At 47.5% G+C, this 20,815-nt stretch overlaps 1 protein-coding gene across 1 annotated transcript in view; it reads left to right on the plus strand.

Moving 5' to 3' along the window:
* The window catches only part of IDO2 (indoleamine 2,3-dioxygenase 2), an 87,111-nt gene that overhangs the window by 15,647 nt on the left and 50,649 nt on the right, over positions 1-20,815 (plus strand). Inside the window, exon 3 of the mRNA XM_055296383.2 lies at positions 18,165-18,260. Within this exon, the coding sequence (XP_055152358.2) occupies positions 18,165-18,260 (96 nt within the window). The remainder of the gene's footprint in view (positions 1-18,164; positions 18,261-20,815) is intronic.

The following is a 20,815-nucleotide window of genomic DNA, read 5'->3' on the forward strand; positions in this document are numbered from 1 at the left end:
AGAGAACATGAGGAAACTTGGGTGCTTTCAGGGCTGGTAGGAAGGATTAAATCTTTGCGGCAATTTCTGAGAAGGGGAAGGAAACCTTGCTAACAAACAATACCTCTTTCTTAATTCTACTTAGGGCTCAAATTGTAATGCAAATCTTTTTCATCATTTAGCCCTTATAAACACTGTTTTTCTCATCTGGTGTGGTCCAAGGCCTAGAACATTAAAACTATCAAAGCTTTTACAGACCATCAGGTGTTAGCCCCCTCTTTCTGCATTTGAGCTAGCTGAAATCCAGAAGAAATGACTTGCTCAAAGTCATGAGTGGCAAAAGCAGAACTAGTTCTGCTTATAACTCTTGACTTTTAGTTACTATTATTACTATTATTGTCATTACATCCTAAATGAGGGCCAAGGCCACTCAGTTAAAAATCTTGGGGTCCAGCCCAGGTGCAGTGGCTCACGCCTATAATCCCAGCACTTTGGGAGGCCAAGGCAGGCGGATCACTTGAGGTTCAGGAGTTCGAGACCAGGTTGATCAACATGGTGAAACCCCGCCTCTACTAAAAATACAAAAATTGGCCAGGCGTGGTGGCACATGCCTGTAGTTCCAGCTATTGGGGAGGCTGAGGCAGGAGAATCCTTTGAACCCAGGAAGTGGAGGTTGCAATGAGCGGAGATCATGCTGTTGGGAATGAAGTTTTTGGTGTCACAGAAAAAGAATGAACATGGGAACAAATAATCCTTCAGCAAAGGGAGCTTTACTTTCTGCAGAAAGGGTGCTACTCAATAGCTGTCCAGCCTTGAGAGCACACCAAACAAAGGAGACAGAGTTATTTATAACCTGACGCATCTACCCTACTGCTGTGTCCAGCTTCCATTGGCTGGAATAGGACCTCACATTTTACACTTTACCCAATTGGCTATTAGTTTAAAACTTTTTTAATTGGGTAAGGGAACAGAACAAAGAAAGAAATCAAGTTGCCCAGGGATAGTTAAGGAAGCATCTCCAAATAAGGAATGGCATGCACTATGGGCTGGGGCTTTTCTAGTTCTGTCCGGGCATGCCGGAGCAAGCTACGACAGCTGATTTGGACAGCCACTAATAGTGTCTAGCAATCTTATAGTAAGAAATTGTGACTTTTTATAATCTTTGAAGAACTTTCCCATTTCTCACAGTGCTGCTGCACTCCAGCCTGGGCAACAAGAGTGAAACTCGTCTCAACAGAACAGAACAGAACAGAACAGGGCAGGGCAGGGCAGGGCAGGGCAGGGCAGAGCAGACAGCTCTCTACTCATGGAAGCAGCAGAGTTCTTATCTTCATTTATATCACTCCGGTAACACTCAGAAGTAGGTAAGTCTCAGGGTAGGTATTCAGTAAAAGCCCATTGAATTCCACACTATTCTTTAATCATAGTTAAATGGCAAATTAGGCTGGAGGGTGGGGGTGGAACCTCTCCTAAATTACTGCAATGACTGCAACATCGGACCCCAAGATTTTTTTTTTTTTTTCTGAGACGGAATCTCTTTCTGTCACCCAGGCTGAAGTGCAGTGGCACTGTGAGAAATGGGAATGGACCAGACTGTTTCCTCTGACACTGCCACTAGGTTGACGAAGTGCCCCTATTTGTTAGGTACTGGATGGACGCCTGACATGCAAGACTCTCAGTGCTAAACCAGGAAAGTGCTGGGACAATTCAGATGAGTTGGTCACCCTAAGTTGCACTTAGTAGCTCTTGTGACTTTGACTGAATCACAAACATCCCCTGACCCTCAATTTTCACATTTACTGGATGGAGATCGGGTGCCACCTCCACTAGATTGCTATGGAGAATGAATGTGAAAGCATTTTCATAAATCCAGTGTAAGGACCAGAAGCCAGTCTTTTGACCTTGAGCCAGTGCTTGTTAAAAACTCCACTCTATACATCTAACCCAATTCAGGAATATCCTGCCTAGTTCCAAAGGAAGAAAAGACCAAATTGCTCTTATTGGGATTAAATGTGTACGCTGAGCTGAGGAAAAACAGTATTACAAATGAGCTAAACATGACGTAGATCCACAGTTGTAGAATTCCCCACTTTGTTCTTTCCTCTTTCTTTTTTTTTGAGACGGAGTCTCGCTCTGTCCCCTAGGCTGGAGTGCAGTGGCGCCATCTCGGCTCACTGCAAGTTCTGCCTCCCGGGTTCACGCCATTCTCCTGCCTCAGCCTCCCGAGTAGCTGGGACTACAGGCGCCCGCCAACACGCCCGGCTATTTTTTTGTATTTTTAGTAGAGACGGGGTTTCACCGTGTTAGCCAGGATGGTCTCGATCTCCTGACCTCGTGATCCTCTTTCATAACTATGGAAACAGATGAGAAACAGTTACAGCATCAGGTTCTTGTGACACTCCCTGACTGATATGCTATGGCTTTGTTAATGGAATTTCCATTCCTGAGCTTATGCAGAAAAAAGTCCCGTGGGAAACTGGTTTTACTGTGTTATGACCATTTTCCCCATAGTTCTCATAATGTACTTCCTTGTTTCAGTTTTAATTTTCTTTCATTGGTGTGACCATTTTCAACTGCTCCCTTTCTGGGAAGAGGTAGCAGAAGGACATTTTCATCAAAATCTGCCCCAAGTTGCTTCACAGATGAGGAGGGACCCAGCCACTAAAATCACCAGGCAGAGTGTTGCAAGAGTAGATGGAGAGTCACAATCAGCTGCCCTGCTCAAGGGGACACCAGATCTTACTTTCGTTTAGTTGAAAGGCAAGCGTCAGAGTCGGGAGGCTGTACCTTCATGTCCAGTGGCCTCAGAGAAGTTCCTTCAGCATCTCTTTTAGATGAAACTCTTTTAGAAGTTCCTTCAGTATCTCTTTTGGTTTCTCACTATAGATAGTTGCTTGAACGTGTCTGAAGAAAACATGGTCAAGACAGTGACTAAAAAAAATTCTGGTTTTGGGGAAGGAGTCTGACTTGGTTTCAAATATTCTATCCCGTTGTTTCTGTCAAAGTTCGAACCTTTCCAAGCTCCAACATTTATTGTGGAAAATGTGTGCCTCACCAACTCATAAAAATAAATGTTTCATGTACCCTACGTGTGTAGAGGGGGCATGGATGTGTGTTTTTGGAAGCAGGGCTAATTTCTCTTTAGACATGGAGAATACAAGGAAATTAGCTTCACATCAGCAGGAGACAAGAGTGAAGAGAACTGAGAGAGCCCAGATGTGAGGGTCTGGAGTTCAGATTTTTTTTTTTTTTTTGAGATGGCGTCTTGTACCCCAGGTTGGAGTGCAATGGTGAAATCTCAGCTCACTGCAACCTCCGCCTCCCGGGTTCAAGCGATTCTCCTGCCTCAGCCTCCTGTGTAGCTGGGATTACAGGCATGAGCCACCATGCCTGGCTAATTTTGTAGTTTTAGTACAGATGGGGTTTCTCCATGTTGGTCAGGCTGGTCTCAAACTCCCAACCTCAGGTGATCCACCCTCCTTGGCCTCCCATAGTTCAAGGATTACTGCCATGAACCACTGCGCCTGGCCTAATTTTTGTGTTTTTAGTAGAGACGGGGTTTCACCATGTTGGTCAGGCTGGTCTTGAGCTCCTGACCTCGTGATCTGCCCACCTCAGCCTCACGAAGTGCTGGGATTACAGGCGTGAGCCACTGGGCCCGGCCTGGAGTTCAGATTTAACACATCCTGTAAATGATATGATGCATCTGATATTTGAAGAGTTTTCCTCAAAGAATGTTACATGCAAGGTAGTTTAGAGTTGTTGTTCCTGGCTATATAGCAAAAGTACTTGGGGAGTTTTTAAAAATACTAATGCCGAAGCTCCACCTAGAATAGCTCATTCAGAATCTCTAGCATAATTGACCTCAGTACTTGAAATATGATTATTATAAATGTTAGTCAACTGCTTTTTTAGGCTCTATGACTGATAGAAATCTTTCACTTTTATATCATCTCCAGTTAATGAGTCCCATAAATTGAAAGTCTGGTGTTTAAATTTTTACTTCACATTTATTTTTACTGATTGTTTTATTATTGTTATTTTCGAAACAGTCTCGCTTTGTCGCCCAGGCTAGAGGGCAGTGATGCCATCTCGGCTCCCTGCAACCTCCGCCTCCTGGGTTCAAACGATTCTCCTGCCTCAGTCTCCCGAGTAGCTGGGATTACAGGAGCCCACCACCAACCACACCCAGCTAATTTTTGTATTTTTAGTAGACGGGGTTTCGCCATGTTGGCCAGGCTGGTCTCGAACCCCTGACTTCAAGTGATCCACCCGCCTCGGCCGTCTGTCTCAAAACAAAAACAAAAACAATAACAAAACTTTTCTCTTCTACCCGAGATGTTTAAATTTAAATCACACCATTTGGACAAAAATTCCCTGTCTTATCCTTAAAAATAATTTGTAATTGCTAGCTAGTTTTGAGATCGATTGCCATCTAACCGAATACAATTTGTTCTCTCTAGTTTCAACTTAATAACCCTTTCTGCATTTTCTATTCTTTCAAAATTTTTCTGGCCATTTTATTGTTTCCATTTAGTGAAAATTTATTCACTGGTTTCTATGCCTAACGGCATTTAGGAAGTTGCTTAGGATACAGACGTGATAAAAAGACCAGTGTAAAAACTCTCCACTCCTAGACATTATTTTCTAGTCCTCATCTCCTGGCATTTAAGTCCTCAGTGATTCTATGCACCTTGGCTTTTGGTCTGGGCAGATGCTCTGAGTTTAATGTTTCTCTGAGATGATGACTCCCTATTCAACTCACAAATCCCATAAGGAGGCCTCTGTGCCTTTGCTGGTGCCCCAGACAGGGTGCTGATCCTTACTTAGCTTCAAGATTGTGAAGTCATATTTAATAGTATAGTGGTTTGCCAGAGCTGCTGTAACAGCAGCCACAAACAGTTGGGCTTAAAATATCACAAACAGGAGGGCTTAAATCACAGAAGTTGATTTTCTCACAGTTCTTGAGGCAAGAAGTCCCAGATCAAGGTGTCATGGAATTGGTTTCTTCTGACGTCTCGCTCCTTGGCTTGTAGACGGCCTTATTATTAATGTGTCCTCACATGGTCTTTTCTCCGCTATGCACAAATTCCCCATGTCTCTCTCTTGTTGTTTTTTTTTTTTTTTTTTTTTTTTTTTTTTTTTTGAGACAGAGTTGCACTCTGTCACCCAGGCTGGAGTGCAGTGGTGCAATCTCGGCTCACTGCAACCTCTGCCTCCCGGGTTCAAGCAATTATCCTGCCTCAGCCTCCTGAATAGCTGGGATTACAGGTGCGCGCCACAAAGCCCAGCTAATTTTTTGTATTTTTAGTAGAGATAGGGTTTCGCTATGTTGGTCAGTTGGTTTTGAACTCCTAGCCTCAAGTGATCCGCCCACCTCGGCCTCTCAAAGTGCTAGGATTACAGGCATAAGCTACTGTGCCCAGTCTCCCCCTGTCTCTTTGTGTCCAAATTTCCTCTTCTTTATGGACACCAATCAGATTAAATTGGACCCACCCTAAAGGCCTCATTTCAATGTACCTCCTTCAAGGTCCTATCTCCAAACACAGTTATATTTTTAGGTACTAGGGCTAGGGCTTCAGCATAGGAATTTGGAGGAGACATAAGTTAGCACATAGCAGAAAATATAAGGCCAGGAAAAAATATTCTGGCATGCTAGATGGACTCATTAACAAATATTAACCAATATTAACCAATTAACAAATATTTCTTTAATATTTGCCTGATTTTTTTTTTTTTTGAGACAGAGTTTCACTCTTGTTGCCTAGGCTGGAGTGCAGTGGCGCAATCTTGGCTCACTGCAACCTCTGCCACCTAGGTTCAAGTGATTCTCCTGCCTCATCCTCCCAAGTAGCTGGGACTACAGATGCGGGCCACCACACCTGGCTTATTTTTTGTATTTTTAGTAGAGATGGGGTTTCACTATGTTGGCCAGGCTGGTCTCGAACTTCTGACCTCAGGTGATCCACCCGCCTTGGCATACGAAAATGCTGGGATTACAGGTTGCCTGGTGATTTTTAAGAGGAATGACTGAGCTCTCATGTCAGGTGGGGCGAGGGGACAGAGAAAGTTGAATACTCTGACGATAGCCATGATCCATAGTGCTTAAGCTTAGACTCAAATCTACCCATCCCTCAAGGAAGAAAACAAAGAAATAAAAAAGAAGAAAAGAAATCTCCCAATGTCAGGTCCCACCCTCTTTAGAAGTAATTTCAGCAAAACTTTGTTGCTATTTTGCCATGTCCTCCACTGTAGTAGCTTGTCAAAATACTGTCCCCAAACTTTTTCTTTATTTTTAGATTTTACTGTTTAATGTATAATAATAATGTTCTAACATTAAAACATAACCATAGCAATGCTCAGACTCACCTGATCTTTAAATATATTGTTGAACTAAATTTTATGACATCTTCAGAATTGTCTTTTTGTATTCATAAATAGCAACAGTGGGTAGTGGCTTTGGTTAGTGTTATTATTTCAAAGATTAATCTTTAGGTTACGTTTTCTTCATAAGATGCATTAGATGCCTTTTTTTTTTTTTTTTTTTTGAGACAGAGTCTTGCTCTGTTGCTCAGGCTGGAATGCAGTGGTGCAATCTCAGCTCACTGCAATCTCCACCTCCTGGTTCAAGAGATTCTCTTCACTCAGCCTCCTGAGTAGCTGGGATTACAGGCACGCACCACTATGTCTGGCTAATTTTTGTATCCTTTTTAGTAAAGACGGGATTTCCCCATGTTGGCCAGGCTGATCTCCAACTCCTGACCTCAAGTGATCCACCCGGCTTGGCCTCCCAAAGTGCTGGGATTACAGGCATGAGCCACCACACTCAGCCAATTAGATGCCTTCTCATGCTTTTCTGTGTTCTGAAACAGATCACCTATCTGTTGATACAGCATAGCTCTTCAGACTGGAGACATTTTAGGCTGTAAGTTTTGAATTACATTTTCTATTCCCTTTATGCTTATTGTTCTAGTTAGGTTTTTTATTTCTAAATAAAAATACGAATTTTTGCAATTTCCCAAATGCGAACTCAACTGAAATTTTCAAGTGTATTAGCAAAATTTATTCATAGCAGCCTCTTACATTTCATTAAGAATTGATTTTTTCTTATTCCCTGTTGAAGTTTGTTTATAAAATATAGTAATAGTAATAAATATAGAAAGTGTTCACTTTGTAGTAGGCCCTGTGTTAACTTTAACTACACTTTTTAAATCTAAGCCTCACAGTAGTCTTGGATGGACGTGGTGGCTCATGCCTGTAACCTCAGCACTTTGGGAGGCTGAGGCAGGTGGATCACGATGTCAGTAGTTCGAGACCAGCCTGGCCAACATGGTGACACTCTGTCTCTACTAAAAAGACAAAAATCAGCCGGGCATGGTGATGCATACCTGTAGTCCCAGCTATTGAGGAGGCTGAGTCAGGAGAATTGCTTGAACCCAGGTGGTGGAGGTTGCAGTGAACCAAGATCACACAAGTGCACTCTAGCCTGGACAACAGAGTGAGACTCCATCTCAAAAAAAAAAAGAAAGAAAAAAATAGATCATTAAATAAAATAAATAAATAATCCTCATAACAGTCTTCACCATTTGCAAATGATCCATTTGACAATAAATGAATTCAGCACTATCACTGAAATATATTTCCGAGGTGACCAATTTTCTCAATTTCTACCCCACTTCAATCCACCTTCATGTAGCCCCAAGACTATTGTCTCCTCCCCTTGTTTCCTTATTTCCATTCCTATTCAGCTGTAACACATTCTATGCATAGCAGTCAAGCGATGCTTAAAAATGAAAATCAGGCTAGAGGTGGTAGTTCACACCTATAATCCTAGCACTTCGGGAGGCTGAGGCAGGAGGATCACATGAGGCCAGGAGTTTGAGACCAGCCTGGGCAACATAGTGTGACCCCATCTCTACAAAAATAAAAAGAATTAGCTGTGCATGATCCTACGTGCCTATGTTCCCAGCTACTTGGGAGGCTGAGGTGGGAGGATTGCTTGACCCAGGGAGTTTGAGGCTGCAATAAGCTATATTTGTACCACTATACTCCAGTATGGGTAACAGAGTGAGATCCTGTCTCTAAAAAACGTAAAATGAAAATAAAACCTTGATAGTCTGCTCTTTAAAACTCTTCCTGCAGGGCCCCTGTGATGCTCACCTGTCTCTAGAAGGGCATGTAATAGCTCTTTCTCCTTCACTTTACTTTGATGCAATGTCAGAACAGCTTCTTTCCATCAAAACTTAAACCTTTTATTTCATTTAAAATTATCTGCTTCAAATTCTAATCTTTCTGATAGTTTAGGTTCTAATTTTTTGATGTTAATATTGTCACCCAAGTTTCCTGTTCATATTTACCTGGTTTATTTTTATTTATTTATTTATTTATTTGAGATGGAGTCTCACTCTGTCGCCCAGGCTGGAGTGCAGTGGCGTGATCTCGGCTCACTGCAACTTCCGCCTCCCGGGTTCACACCATTCTCCTGCCTCAGCCTCTCGAGTAGCTGGGATTACAGGCGCCCACCACCATGCCCTGCTAATTTTTTGTATTTTTACTAGAAATGGGGTTTCACTGTGTTAGCCAGGATGGTCTCGATCTCCTGACCTCGTGATCCGCCCGCGTCGGCCTCCCAAAGTGCTGGGATTACAGGCGTGAGCCACAGCGCCTGGCCTTTATTTTATTTTTTGAGACGGAGTTTTGCTCTGTTGCCTGGCTGGAGTGCACTGGCGTGATCTCAGCTCACTGCAACCTCCGCCTCCTGGGTTCAAGCGATTCTCCTGCCTCAACCTCCTAAGTAGCTGGGATTACAGACGTCTGCCACCACATCAAACTAATTTTTGTATTTTTAGTAGCTGAGATTATAGGCGCATGTCACCACGCCTGGCTAATTTTTGAATTTTTAGTAGAGACGGGGTTTCACCATGTTGGCCAGGCTCGTCTTGAACTCCTGACCTCAAGTGATCCGCCCATCTCAGCCTCCCAAAGTGCTGGGATTACAGGTGTGACCCACTGGGCCCGGCACCTGGTTTACTTTTGTGCATGCTCTTGTTTTTAATTTTCCTATGCTACTTTTTTAGCCAAAATTTATACTTAACCTAATCAAGCATTAATCTAACAGAGTTTAGTGTTCATATAAAATACAGTTTTACAAACCTGTTTTTCTTTAAATTATAAATTTGTTAAGAAAATTATCCAAAGAAATGATCCAGAAGCAAAAGGATGGCTGTGTGTCTTTTCAATATCATCCTGGAGCATTGTCTCAACCATCTCACTTTATGGTGATTTAAACATCTAGAGGTTTTCCCTTTGTTTTCTGTGCTACTTAGTATTGATTAACACTGTTGTGCTACTTCCGTCTGAAGTTCCATGTTAATTTGTAGATTTTTTTTTTTTTTTTTTGAGGCAGAGTCTCGCTCCGTCGCCCAGGCTGGAGTGCAGTGGCGCGACTGGCTCACTGCAAGCTCTGCCTCCCAGGTTCAGGCCATTCTCCTGCCTTAGCCTCCCGAGTAGCTGGGACTACAGGTGCCCGCCACCACGCTCGGCTAATTTTTTCAATTTTTTTTAGGAGAGATGGGGTTTCACCATGTTAGCCAGGATGGTCTTGATCTCCTGACCTCATGATCCGCCTACCTCGGCCTCCCAAAGTGCTGGGATTACAGGCATGAGCCACCGTGCCCTGCCGTTAATTTGTAGATTTTTATACAGAAAAGCAGCAAAATATTTCTGTTGAGTAGAAAATATAACTCCAATGCTTATGACTGTACTCCCTGTAGGACACTAACTCATTGTGTGTCTAACCCAGCAATTTTATGTCAACACTCTTTTCTCAAGCCTCTACAAACTTTGGCTGGGCACAGTGGGTCACACCTGTAATCCCAGCACTTTGAGAGGCTGAGGCAGGTGGATCACCTTAGGTCCGGAGTTTGAGACAAGGCTGGCCAACATGGCAAAACCCCATCTCTACTAAAAATACAAAAAATTAGCCAAGCGTGGTGACACACGCCTGTAATCCCAGCTACTCAGGAGGCTGAGGCAGGAGAATCTCTTGAACCCAGGAGGTGGAGCCAAGATCATGCCACTGCACTCCAGCCTGAGCAACAGAGTGAAACTGTGCCTCTAAATAAATAAATAAAATAAATAAATAAGTCAGAGATTGTGAAAAGGATATACCCAAGTTATGAATTAATTAGGAGCTTGAACCCAGGAGGCAGAGTTTGCAGTGAGCCAAGATTGCACCACTGGACTTTAGCCTGGGTGATAGAGTGAAACTGTGTCTCAATCAATCAATCAATCAATCAATCAGAGATTGTGAATAGGATGTTGGATGTACCCAAGTTATGAATTAATTAGGAGCTTGAACCCAGGTTTGTCTCAGATCCTCAGGGACTGAAGACTTCCAAGTGAATTATGGGTAATGTATAGGTTTATACTGCTCCAAATTTACAGTTTTCAGACTTCCCTGGGGTCTCGTGGACCTTCCATGTCATTTGTATGTTTAGGTTGAGGTCCCTGGTCTTTTCTCCTCTGTAATTAATTTCACACCCACCCCTATCTCAACTCACACAACTTGATCTTCACTCCCATCTGCTGAGAAATTGAGTCCATAAAAAGTGAACTCCTTTAAACTCCAGATCTTCTCCTACTGCTGCAAGGACAGACGTTCCATTCTGGCTCTCTCTCTCCTCCTTCGCTCCTTCCAGTCCTTTGCTCCTTCTGCATTCTGTTGCTCTCCTCTCTCCTTTGTCTTCAATCTCTCCTTCTTGCAATAGCCAACTATAAACTGCTCAAGCTTCTCATTCTTAAAAGATCACTCTCAAATGCAAATTCCCTACTGCCTTATGGCTCTCCTTCAAAAGTAATCTACATTTTCTCTATTTTCTACTTCCTTAACACACTAACGTTTGAACCCTGCTTCTATGACCCTGACCTAAATTTCTATTAAATGGACATACATACACTAATATATATTTGTGATTTCCTAATATCGTTTTGTTTTTTAAAGAGGTCAATCTTACTTTAACTCTGTAATGATGTGATTGACCTTCTGATGATTCTCTACTTCTGTGAAATCCTCTACTGTCTTGACTTGTTTATTTATTTATTTATTTATTTATTTTTGAGATGGAGTCTCATTCTGTTGCCCAGGCTGGAGTGCAGTGGCATGATCTCGGCTCACCGCAAGCTCCACCTCCTGGATTCATGCCATTCTCCTGCCTCAGCCTCCAGAGTAGCTGGGACTACAGGCGCCTGCCAACACGTCCAGCTAATTTTTTTGTATTTTTAGTAGAGACGGGGTTTCACCGTGTTAGCCAGGATGGTTTCGATCTCCTGACCTCGTGATCCGCCCGCTTCGGCCTCCCAAAGAGTTGGGATTACAGGCGTGAGCCACCGCACCGGCCCTACTGTCTTGACTTCTGTAGGGTCATTCTATTCAAGCTCATTGAGCGTCTGTCAGTATGTTTTTGATCTGTGTTGCTGGAACCAGTTCCTCTATCTGCCTTGTGAATATTCTCCATTGTAGTAATCTAGGCTTTCTTCGCCTTTCACTTTTCATATTCCCTCACATGGCTTTATACACTCTTGTGGTTTTAACCACAATATAGGGTTTTTTACTGTAGTTATGCTTTCAAATTGTATACTTCTTTTTTTTTTTGAACTGGAGTCTTACTCTGTTCCTGCAGTCTGGAGTGCAGTGGTACAATCTTGGCTTACCGCAACTTTCGCCTCCCAGGTTCAAGCGATTCTCCTACATCAGCCTCCCGAGTAGCTGGGATTACAGGCATGTGCCACCACGCCTGCCTAATTTTTTATTTTTAGTAGAGACAGGATTTCACCATGTTGGTCAAGCTGGTCACAAACTCCTGACCTTAGGTCATCCGCCCTCCTCGGCCTCCCCAAGTGCTGAAATTACAGGCGTGAGCCATCGTGCCCAGCCCCAGTTGCATGTTTCTAATATGACTTTTCTCCCGAACTTTAAACTGTGTATCCAACTTCTCAGCACAGTCATATCTTTTGATTCCACAGGTAATTTAATGTCAATATATTTAAAAATGAATTTACCACCTTTATCCCCACTCTTCGACTTTCACCTGCATTTCTGTCTCAATTCATGTTTCCATCCATTCATTTGCTCACCTAATTCATAAACATGGAAATCATCCTCACTTCCTCTTCTTCTTAGCCCAAAAATTCAGTTGTGCAGGTTATACACTGAGAAAGGAGCCTCAGGTCAGGGGGATAAACCAGAGATTGGTGAACTTTTTCTGAAGGGCCAAATACTAAGTGCTTTAAGCTTGCCTACCATATGGTTTATGTTGCAACTACCGACTCTACTGCTGTAATGTAAAAGCAACCATAGATAGTATGTAAACAAATGAGACAGGCTGGGTACCCAGCCAATGAAAATTCACAAAAATTAATGTAGTTTACTGTCCCTTGGGTGAGAGTTGGGGGTCACTGAAATTCAGACTATGTCTTACTTGGCTAAACCACAGGCCTAGAGTGGGCCATAAATGGAGCTATTGGGCTAGTGATTTTCTTGCCTTAAGTCCCCCACCCCAGATTTAATAATCACATCATTTTAATTTCATCTTCCAAGTATATCTTGAATATATGGCTTCTCCTTTCCAAATTCACTGTCATTACCTAAGTTTGGTCCTTGAACAGTATTTTTTTTTTTTTTTTTTTTTTTCTTTTTTTTTCTCTTTTTTTTTTTTTATTAATTTTTTTTTGCATACAAAAACAATAAACATTTTCTAAAAATACATACAAACAAAAAGATGCGTATCAAACATATTAGGAAGGTTGCACATGGGAAGTCGGGGAATAGAAATGGGGGTGGGAGTTAAAATAAATGAGAGAGGGACTTTATATGGATCAGTGATAATAACTCAATCCTCTATTTGACAAAGAAGAGGGAGAAGGAAGAGGAAGAAAAAGAAAGTGGGATAAAGGATCAGAAAGGGAAGAAAATAGAAAAAATTAGAGTATGACTCCAGGGTAGACCTGTTTTGTTGTCATTGAGTTGGTTGGTTGGTTTGTCTGTTGTATTCTTCATGTTTCGCCAAGTTGGCCAGACTGGTCTCGAACTCCTAGCCCGAAGTGATCAACCCGCCTCGCCCCCCAGAGTGCCGGGACCACAGGCGTGAGCCACCACGTCCAGCCCCCACATTGCCTCTGGCCTCCGTGGTAGACCTCCCAGACGGAGCGGCCAGGCAGAGGAGCTCCTCACTTCTACCCAGACACGGGGCGGCCGGGCAGAGGGGCTCCTCACTTCCCAGACGGGGCGGCCAGGCAGAGACGCTCCTCACTTCTTCCCAGACGATAGGTGGCCGGGCAGAGGCGCTCCTCACTTCCCAGACGATGGGTGGTCGGGCAGAGGCGCTCCCCACTTCCCAGACGATGGGTGGCCGGGCAGAGGCGCTCCTCACTTCCCAGACGATGGGCGGCCGGGCAGAGGCGCTCCTCACCTCCCAGACGATGGGTGGCCGGGCAGAGGCACTCCTCACTTCCCAGATGGGGCAGCCGGGCAGAGGCGCTCCTCACTTCCCAGACGATGGGCGGCCGGGCAGAGGCGCTCCTCACCTCCCAGACCATGGGTGGCCGGGCAGAGGCACTCCTCACTTCCCAGATGGGGCAGCCGGGCAGAGGCGCTCCTCACTTTCCAGACGATGGGTGGCCGGGCAGAGGCGCTCCTCACCTCCCAGACGATGGGTGGCCGGGCAGAGGCGCTCCTCACCTCCCAGACGATGGGTGGCCGGGCAGAGGCGCTCCTCACCTCCCAGACGGGGCGGCCGGGCAGAGGCGCTCCTCACTTCTTCCCGGACAGGGCGGCCGGGCAGAGGCGCTCCTCACTTCTTCCCAACGGTGCGGCCGGGCAGAGGCGCTCCTCACTTCCTCCCGGACGGGGCAGCCGGGCAGAGGCGCTCCTCACTTCTTCCCGGACGGGGCGGCCGGGCAGAGGCGCTCCTCACTTCCCAGACAGTGGGTGGCTGTGCAGAGGCGCTCCTCACTTCTTCCGGGATGGGGCGACCGGGCAGAGGTGCTCCTCATTTCTTCCCGGACGGGGCGGCCGGGCAGAGGCGCTCCTCACTTCCCAGACGGGGCGGCCGGGCAGAGGCGCTCCTCACTTCTTCCCGGACGGGGCGGCCGGGCAGAGGCGCTCCTCACTTCTTCCCGGACGGGGCGGCCGGGCAGAGGCGCTCCTCACTTCTTCCCGGACGGGGCGGCCGGGCAGAGGCGCTCCTCACTTCTTCCCGGACGGGGCGGCAGGGCAGAGGCGCTCCTCACTTCTTCCCGGACGGGGCGTCCGGGCACAGGCGCTCCTCACTTCCTCCCGGACGGGGCGGCCGGGCAGAGGCGCTCCTCACCTCCCAGATGATGGGAGGCCGGGCAGAGGCGCTCCTCACTTCCCAGACGATAGGTGGCCGGGCAGAGGCGCTCCTCACTTCCCAGACGGGGCGGCCGGGCAGAGGCGCTCCTCACTTCCCAGACGGGGCGGCCGGGCAGAGGCGCTCCTCACTTCCCAGACGGGGCGGCCGGGCAGAGGCGCTCCTCACTTCCCAGACGATGGGTGGCCGGGCAGAGGCGCTCCTCACTTCCCAGACGATGGGTGGCCGGGCAGAGGCGCTCCTCACTTCCCAGACGATGGGTGGCCGGGCAGAGGCGCTCCTCATTTCTTCCCGGACGGGGCGGCCGGGCAGAGGAGCTCCTCACTTCCCAGACGGGGCGGCTTGGCAGAGGCGCTCCTCACTTCTTCCCGGACGGGGCGGCCGGGCAGAGGCGCTCCTCACTTCTTCCCGGACGGGGCGGCCGGGCAGAGGCGCTCCTCACTTCTTCCCGGACGGGGTGGCCGGGCAGAGGCGCTGCTCACTTCCCAGACGGGGTGGCCGGGCAGAGGCGCTCCTCACTTCCCAGACGGGGCAGCTTGGCAGAGGCGCTCCTCACTTCTTCCCGGACGGGGCGGCCGGGCAGAGGCGCTCCTCACTTCTTCCCGGACGGGGCGGCCGGGCAGAGGCGCTCCTCACTTCTTCCCGGACGGGGTGGCCGGGCAGAGGCGCTGCTCACTTCCCAGACAGGGCGGCCGGGCAGAGGCGCTCCTCACTTCCCAGACGGGGCGGCCGGGCAGAGGCGCTCCTCACTTCCCAGACGGGGCGGCCGGGCAGAGGCGCTCCTCACTTCGCAGACGGTGGGTGGCCGGGCAGAGGCGCTCCTCACTTCCCAGACGGTGGGTGGCCGGGCAGAGGCGCTCCTCACTTCCCAGACGGTGGGTGGCCGGGCAGAGGCGCTCCTCACTTCCCAGACGGTGGGTGGCCGGGCAGAGGCGCTCCTCACTTCCCAGACGGTGGGTGGCCGGGCAGAGGCGCTCCTCACTTCCCAGACGGTGGGTGGCCGGGCAGAGGCGCTCCTCACTTCCCAGACGGTGGGTGGCCGGGCAGAGGCGCTCCTCACTTCCCAGACGGTGGGTGGCCGGGCAGAGGCGCTCCTCACTTCCCAGACGGTGGGTGGCCGGGCAGAGGCGCTCCTCACTTCCCAGACGGTGGGTGGCCGGGCAGAGGCGCTCCTCACTTCCCAGACGGTGGGTGGCCGGGCAGAGGCGCTCCTCACTTCCCAGCCGGTGGGTGGCCGGGCAGAGGCGCTCCTCACTTCCCAGACGGTGGGTGGCCGGGCAGAGGCGCTCCTCACTTCCCAGACGGTGGGTGGCCGGGCAGAGGCGCTCCTCACTTCCCAGACGGTGGGTGGCCGGGCAGAGGCGCTCCTCACTTCCCAGACGGTGGGTGGCCGGGCAGAGGCGCTCCTCACTTCCCAGACGGTGGGTGGCCGGGCAGAGGCGCTCCTCACTTCCCAGACGGTGGGTGGCCGGGCAGAGGCGCTCCTCACTTCCCAGACGGTGGGTGGCCGGGCAGAGGCGCTCCTCACTTCCCAGACGGTGGGTGGCCGGGCAGAGGCGCTCCTCACTTCCCAGACGGTGGGTGGCCGGGCAGAGGCGCTCCTCACTTCCCAGCCGGTGGGTGGCCGGGCAGAGGCGCTCCTCACTTCCCAGACGGTGGGTGGCCGGGCAGAGGCGCTCCTCACTTCCCAGACGGTGGGTGGCCGGGCAGAGGCGCTCCTCACTTCCCAGACGGTGGGTGGCCGGGCAGAGGCGCTCCTCACTTCCCAGCCGGTGGGTGGCCGGGCAGAGGCGCTCCTCACTTCCCAGACGGGGCGGCCGGGCAGAGGCGCTCCTCACTTCCCAGACGGTGGGTGGCCGGGCAGAGGCGCTCCTCACTTCCCAGACGGGGCGGCCGGGCAGAGGCGCTCCTCACTTCCCAGACGGTGGGTGGCCGGGCAGAGGCGCTCCTCACTTCCCAGACGGTGGGTGGCCGGGCAGAGGCGCTCCTCACTTCCCAGACGGTGGGTGGCCGGGCAGAGGCGCTCCTCACTTCCCAGACAGGGCGGCCGGGCAGAGGCGCTCCTCACTTCCCAGACGGGGCGGCCAGGCAGAGGTGCTCCTCACCTCCCAGACGGGGCGGCCGGGCAGAGGCGCTCCCCACCTTCCAGATGGGGCGGCGGCCCGGCAGGGGCTGCAATTCAGCACCCTGGCAGGCCAAGGCAGGCGGTCGGGGGGTAGAGGCTGCCGCGAGGCCAGACCACGCCACCGCCCTCCAGCCCGGGCAACACCGAGCACTGGGTGAGCGAGACTCCGTCTGTAGTCCCAGTACCTCGGGAGGCTGAGGCGGGCAGAGCACTCGGCGTCAGGGGCTGGCGACCAGCGTGGCCAAGATGGCGAACGCGTGCCTGCATCCAAAGGAGAAAAGGCAGGCAGCAGTGGCGCGCGCCGGCAGTCCCAGGCAGTCCGCGGCGCGGGCAGTAGCAAGCCAAGTAGATTGTAGCCGGGGCCAGAGAGGGGAAAGAAAAGAAAGAAAGAAAGAAAGAAAGAAAGAAAGAGAGAAAGAGAGAAAGAGAGAAAGAGAGAGAGAGAGAGAGAGAAAGGAAGGAAGGAAGGCCCTTGAACAGTATTTTAAAGGCTTCCTTATCTGACTTTATATCTTAAAGTCCTACAAATTTATCTTCCTAAAATTCAAACCAAACCATGTCACCAACTTACAGAAAGGGAAAATTCATATATTCTACACACAGCACATTTCATGTAACTTTCTAGGCTCATCTTTCATCATCCTTTTGATGCAGGATTTTCTGCTCCTTAGCTCAGCAAAATCCAGGATCTTGTCTCATGACCAGGAAGAATTAGGCAGATGGACATAATGAAGGGTGAGGATGATGGAATTTATTAAGCGAAAGGGGAGCTCTCTGCAAAGAGAGGGGTTTCACCAGCAGTCTCCCACCTCACAATGGAGTACCAGGACTTTCACACACAAGCTGAAAAGGCTAGGCTCCTCCCCAGCATAAGGCATGAATTCTGGTGGTTCCACCAGTTTTCTTAGTATGCATGTGGGTGTGCCCAAGCAAACCATAGGTAGTATCAGAAAAGGCAACATTTGATTGGTTAAAAAGCATTATTCAGAAAGAGTCAATCAGGAAAGGGTGGGCCAATAGGGGAAGTTCTCCCTCTGGGTCACGGGTTTCATCTGGGACTAGGAGTCTGGTCTTTCAGCCTTTAGACTATTTTAGGCTTGAAGGTGGGGTTTCACAGGGACCCTTCCCTATCTGCCTAGGCATCTGTCTGCCTCCTGCCTCTATCACTTTCTCTTGAGTTTTATATTTTAGCAACACTGAGACATCTTTGTCCCAGGAAGCACCTACATCTGTTTATATGCTGTCCCCTCTACCTTTACTACCTTCCCTTCTTCACATTTATACCCAAAAAAGTCACTAAAATTGAGATCAACTGTCATATTTTATGAATATTTCCCTTTAATTCCTCACAACAGCTGACAGAATTAACTACTTCCTCTTCTTTGCAAGTTATTTGGCTCACACAGATATCAGTAATTAAACATATTGTACTGCGTTGGCATGTATCTGACTAATGTGTTTTTCTCCCGTACTAGGTAGGCAATATGCTCCTTAGTCATCTGTGTATCTGAGGTGAGCACAGGGCCTACCTAGCATATGGTGCATTCTCAATGTTCATTCAACTGCATTGACTTGAATTCCCCTGAAGACTGAAATGTGAAAATAGCTACTTTCGGAAGCCCCTTTCCAGAGAGGTCTAAAATATTTACATGTTTCTATTTTAAATGCAGAAAGAACTTCCAGATCATTACAGGCCTTGGATGGAAATTGCCAACAAACTTCCTCAATTAATTGATGCTCACCAGCTTCGAACTCATGTGGACAAGGTATTCTTCTTTTCACCCCTTTATCACATTCTGTTTTCATCATCATACCACTTTTCTTTCTTAGCCTTGTGGAAGTGTGTCAATTGTCCTGGGAAACTGTTCATTACCATTGAACTTATCAGCAAAGCTATCTCTTCCTTCCTGAAAAACAGAATGACCCCTTCGTAATCTGATACATGAGTTTTCCTAAGGTTTTCAGAGCCAGCACAAAACAGTGCCTGACACATACCAATAATTCACCAAATGTTTGTTTAAAGAAGAATCTGGGTGGGAATGATAAACTAACTAACGGACAAGAGATGGCCTAAGAAGGGCAGCTTGGAAATTCTCAGGTTCCTCATTCCATGTACGTGCTCAGGGCTCTGTTGTTACTGAGGGGGTCTAACTTGATTTTGTCCTGGGTGTTATAGAATAGTTAAGTGGAGGGAATTTCTGAATTATAAAATTGGCCATGGGTTCTACAAAACATCTAATAAGCCTGTAAATTCCACAAAAGTGTTGATTAGGCTGGTACAAAGGTAATTGCAGTTTTTGTCATTACTTTTAATGACAAAAACCACAGATACTTTTGTACCAACCTAATAGCTATGTAACCCTGAAAAAGTTACTCAACTCTGTAATCCCATTTCCTTATTTATAAAATGAGAGAAACTCTGGTCTCACAGTATTGTTATGGGAAGTAAATCACTTTCGAAGTGGCCCTTTTGTAGTTCTTGTCCTATAATAGCATTCAGGATACATTCATTACTTCTGTGTAGTCTCTTCTCCATCTGTCTTAATCTATCAGTTTGGAGTACCGCATAATTGCAGAAGTCCATGAAAAGTTTTCTGCTCTCCAAAATTTCCCTTTGCTGATGGATAATATTTAATGTCTAGAATTACAAATTCTTTTTAAAATGCTCATTGAATGCTTGCTCTGTGCAAAGCACTAGAACCTTGTAAAAGATGAGTAAGGGACTGGCTTCAATGTCTATGAAGATAGCAAACTAAACAGAGTAAATCCTTTTCCTGATAGATAAAATGTTGTGTTGACATAATCAAAGAAATTCAAAAATAAGAAAAAAACTATCTGTAAACACAGAAAAATAGAGAAAAGTTCCAATGATGGAATAAAAACTTAAAGGATTTTTTTGACCGTATTAAGCAAATCATGTATAAAATCCAGAAATAAGTTTACAGGTCCCACGTCAAGGATTTAACCAAAGCAGAGGGAGATCCCCATGAGTCCCCTTTTCCCATCTCAGAATAGCAGAGAAGCGAAGCAAGGGAAGCCTGGAACAGTTGGCAGGAGGGCAGGTTAGAATTCAGTTTGTGAACTATGAGGTCCTCTGCCATAGGCATTCACCAGGCTTTATTTGATTTAACTGCCATAAAGGAAGAGAAGGACTTGTTAAATTGGGGCTCCTCCTAGCACAGCATTGAAACCAGTCCCTATTCCTTCTTGGCCATTTGGCTAAAATCGAGTGTGAAATCCATCACCTAACATTTGTACTGGGTTTAGGCTGGGTGCGGTGGCTCACACCTGTAATCCTAGCATTTTGGGAGGCCAAGGCTGGCAGATTGCCTGAGCTCAGGAGTTCGAGACCAGCCTGAGCAACATGGTGAAACCATGTCTCTACTAAAAATACAAAAAATTATCAGGGTGTGGTGGCACATGCCTATAGTCCCAGCTATTTGGGAGGCTGAGGCAGAAGAATCGCTTGAACCCAGGAGACAGAGGTTGTAGTTAGCTGAGATCACACCACAGAACTCCAGCCTGGGCCACAGCGTGAGACTATCTCAAAAAACAAAACAAAACAAACAAACAAATATATATATATAAAATACAGATTTTTACTGGGTTTAATAGTGTCTTCCTAGAAGTCATGTTCATGCATAATCTGTGAAAGTGGTCTTATCTGGAAATAGGGTGTGTATAGATGTATTCAAGTTAAGCTGAGGTGATACTGGATTAAATTGTATATGATGAGTGTCCTTATAGGAAGAGGAAAAATTAAACACAGGGACATAGACACAAGGGAAAACATCACGTGAAGATGGAGGTAGAATTGGAATGATGCATCGACAAGCCAAGATGTGCCAAGGATTGCTGGCAGCCACCAGGAGTTAGGAGAGAGGCATGGAACAGAATGGAACAAATTCTTCCTCAGAGGCTCCAGAAGAAATCAATCCTATTTATACCCTAATTTGGGACTTCTATCTTCCATAACTGTGGCAGAGTACATTTCTGCTATTTTAAGTCATGCCGTTCGTGGTCATTAGTTATGGCAGCCCATAAAACTAACACAACACTCTTGGTCTCTATCACTCCTTTTTTTTTCTTTTTTTTTGAAACAGAGTCTTACTCTGTCTCCCAGGCTGGAGTGCAGTGGTACGATCTTGGCTCACTGCAACCTCCAGCTCCCAGGTTCAAGCAATTCTCCTGCCTCAGCCTCCTGAATAGCTGGGACTACAGGCACCCGCCACCACGCCCATATAATTTTTGTATTTGTAGTAGAGACGGGGTTTCACCATATTGGCCAGGCTTGTCTCAAACTCCTAACCTTGTGATCCAC

This window comes from Symphalangus syndactylus, chromosome 10 (genome assembly GCF_028878055.3).
Source record: "Symphalangus syndactylus isolate Jambi chromosome 10, NHGRI_mSymSyn1-v2.1_pri, whole genome shotgun sequence".
Lineage (NCBI taxonomy): Eukaryota > Metazoa > Chordata > Mammalia > Primates > Hylobatidae > Symphalangus > Symphalangus syndactylus.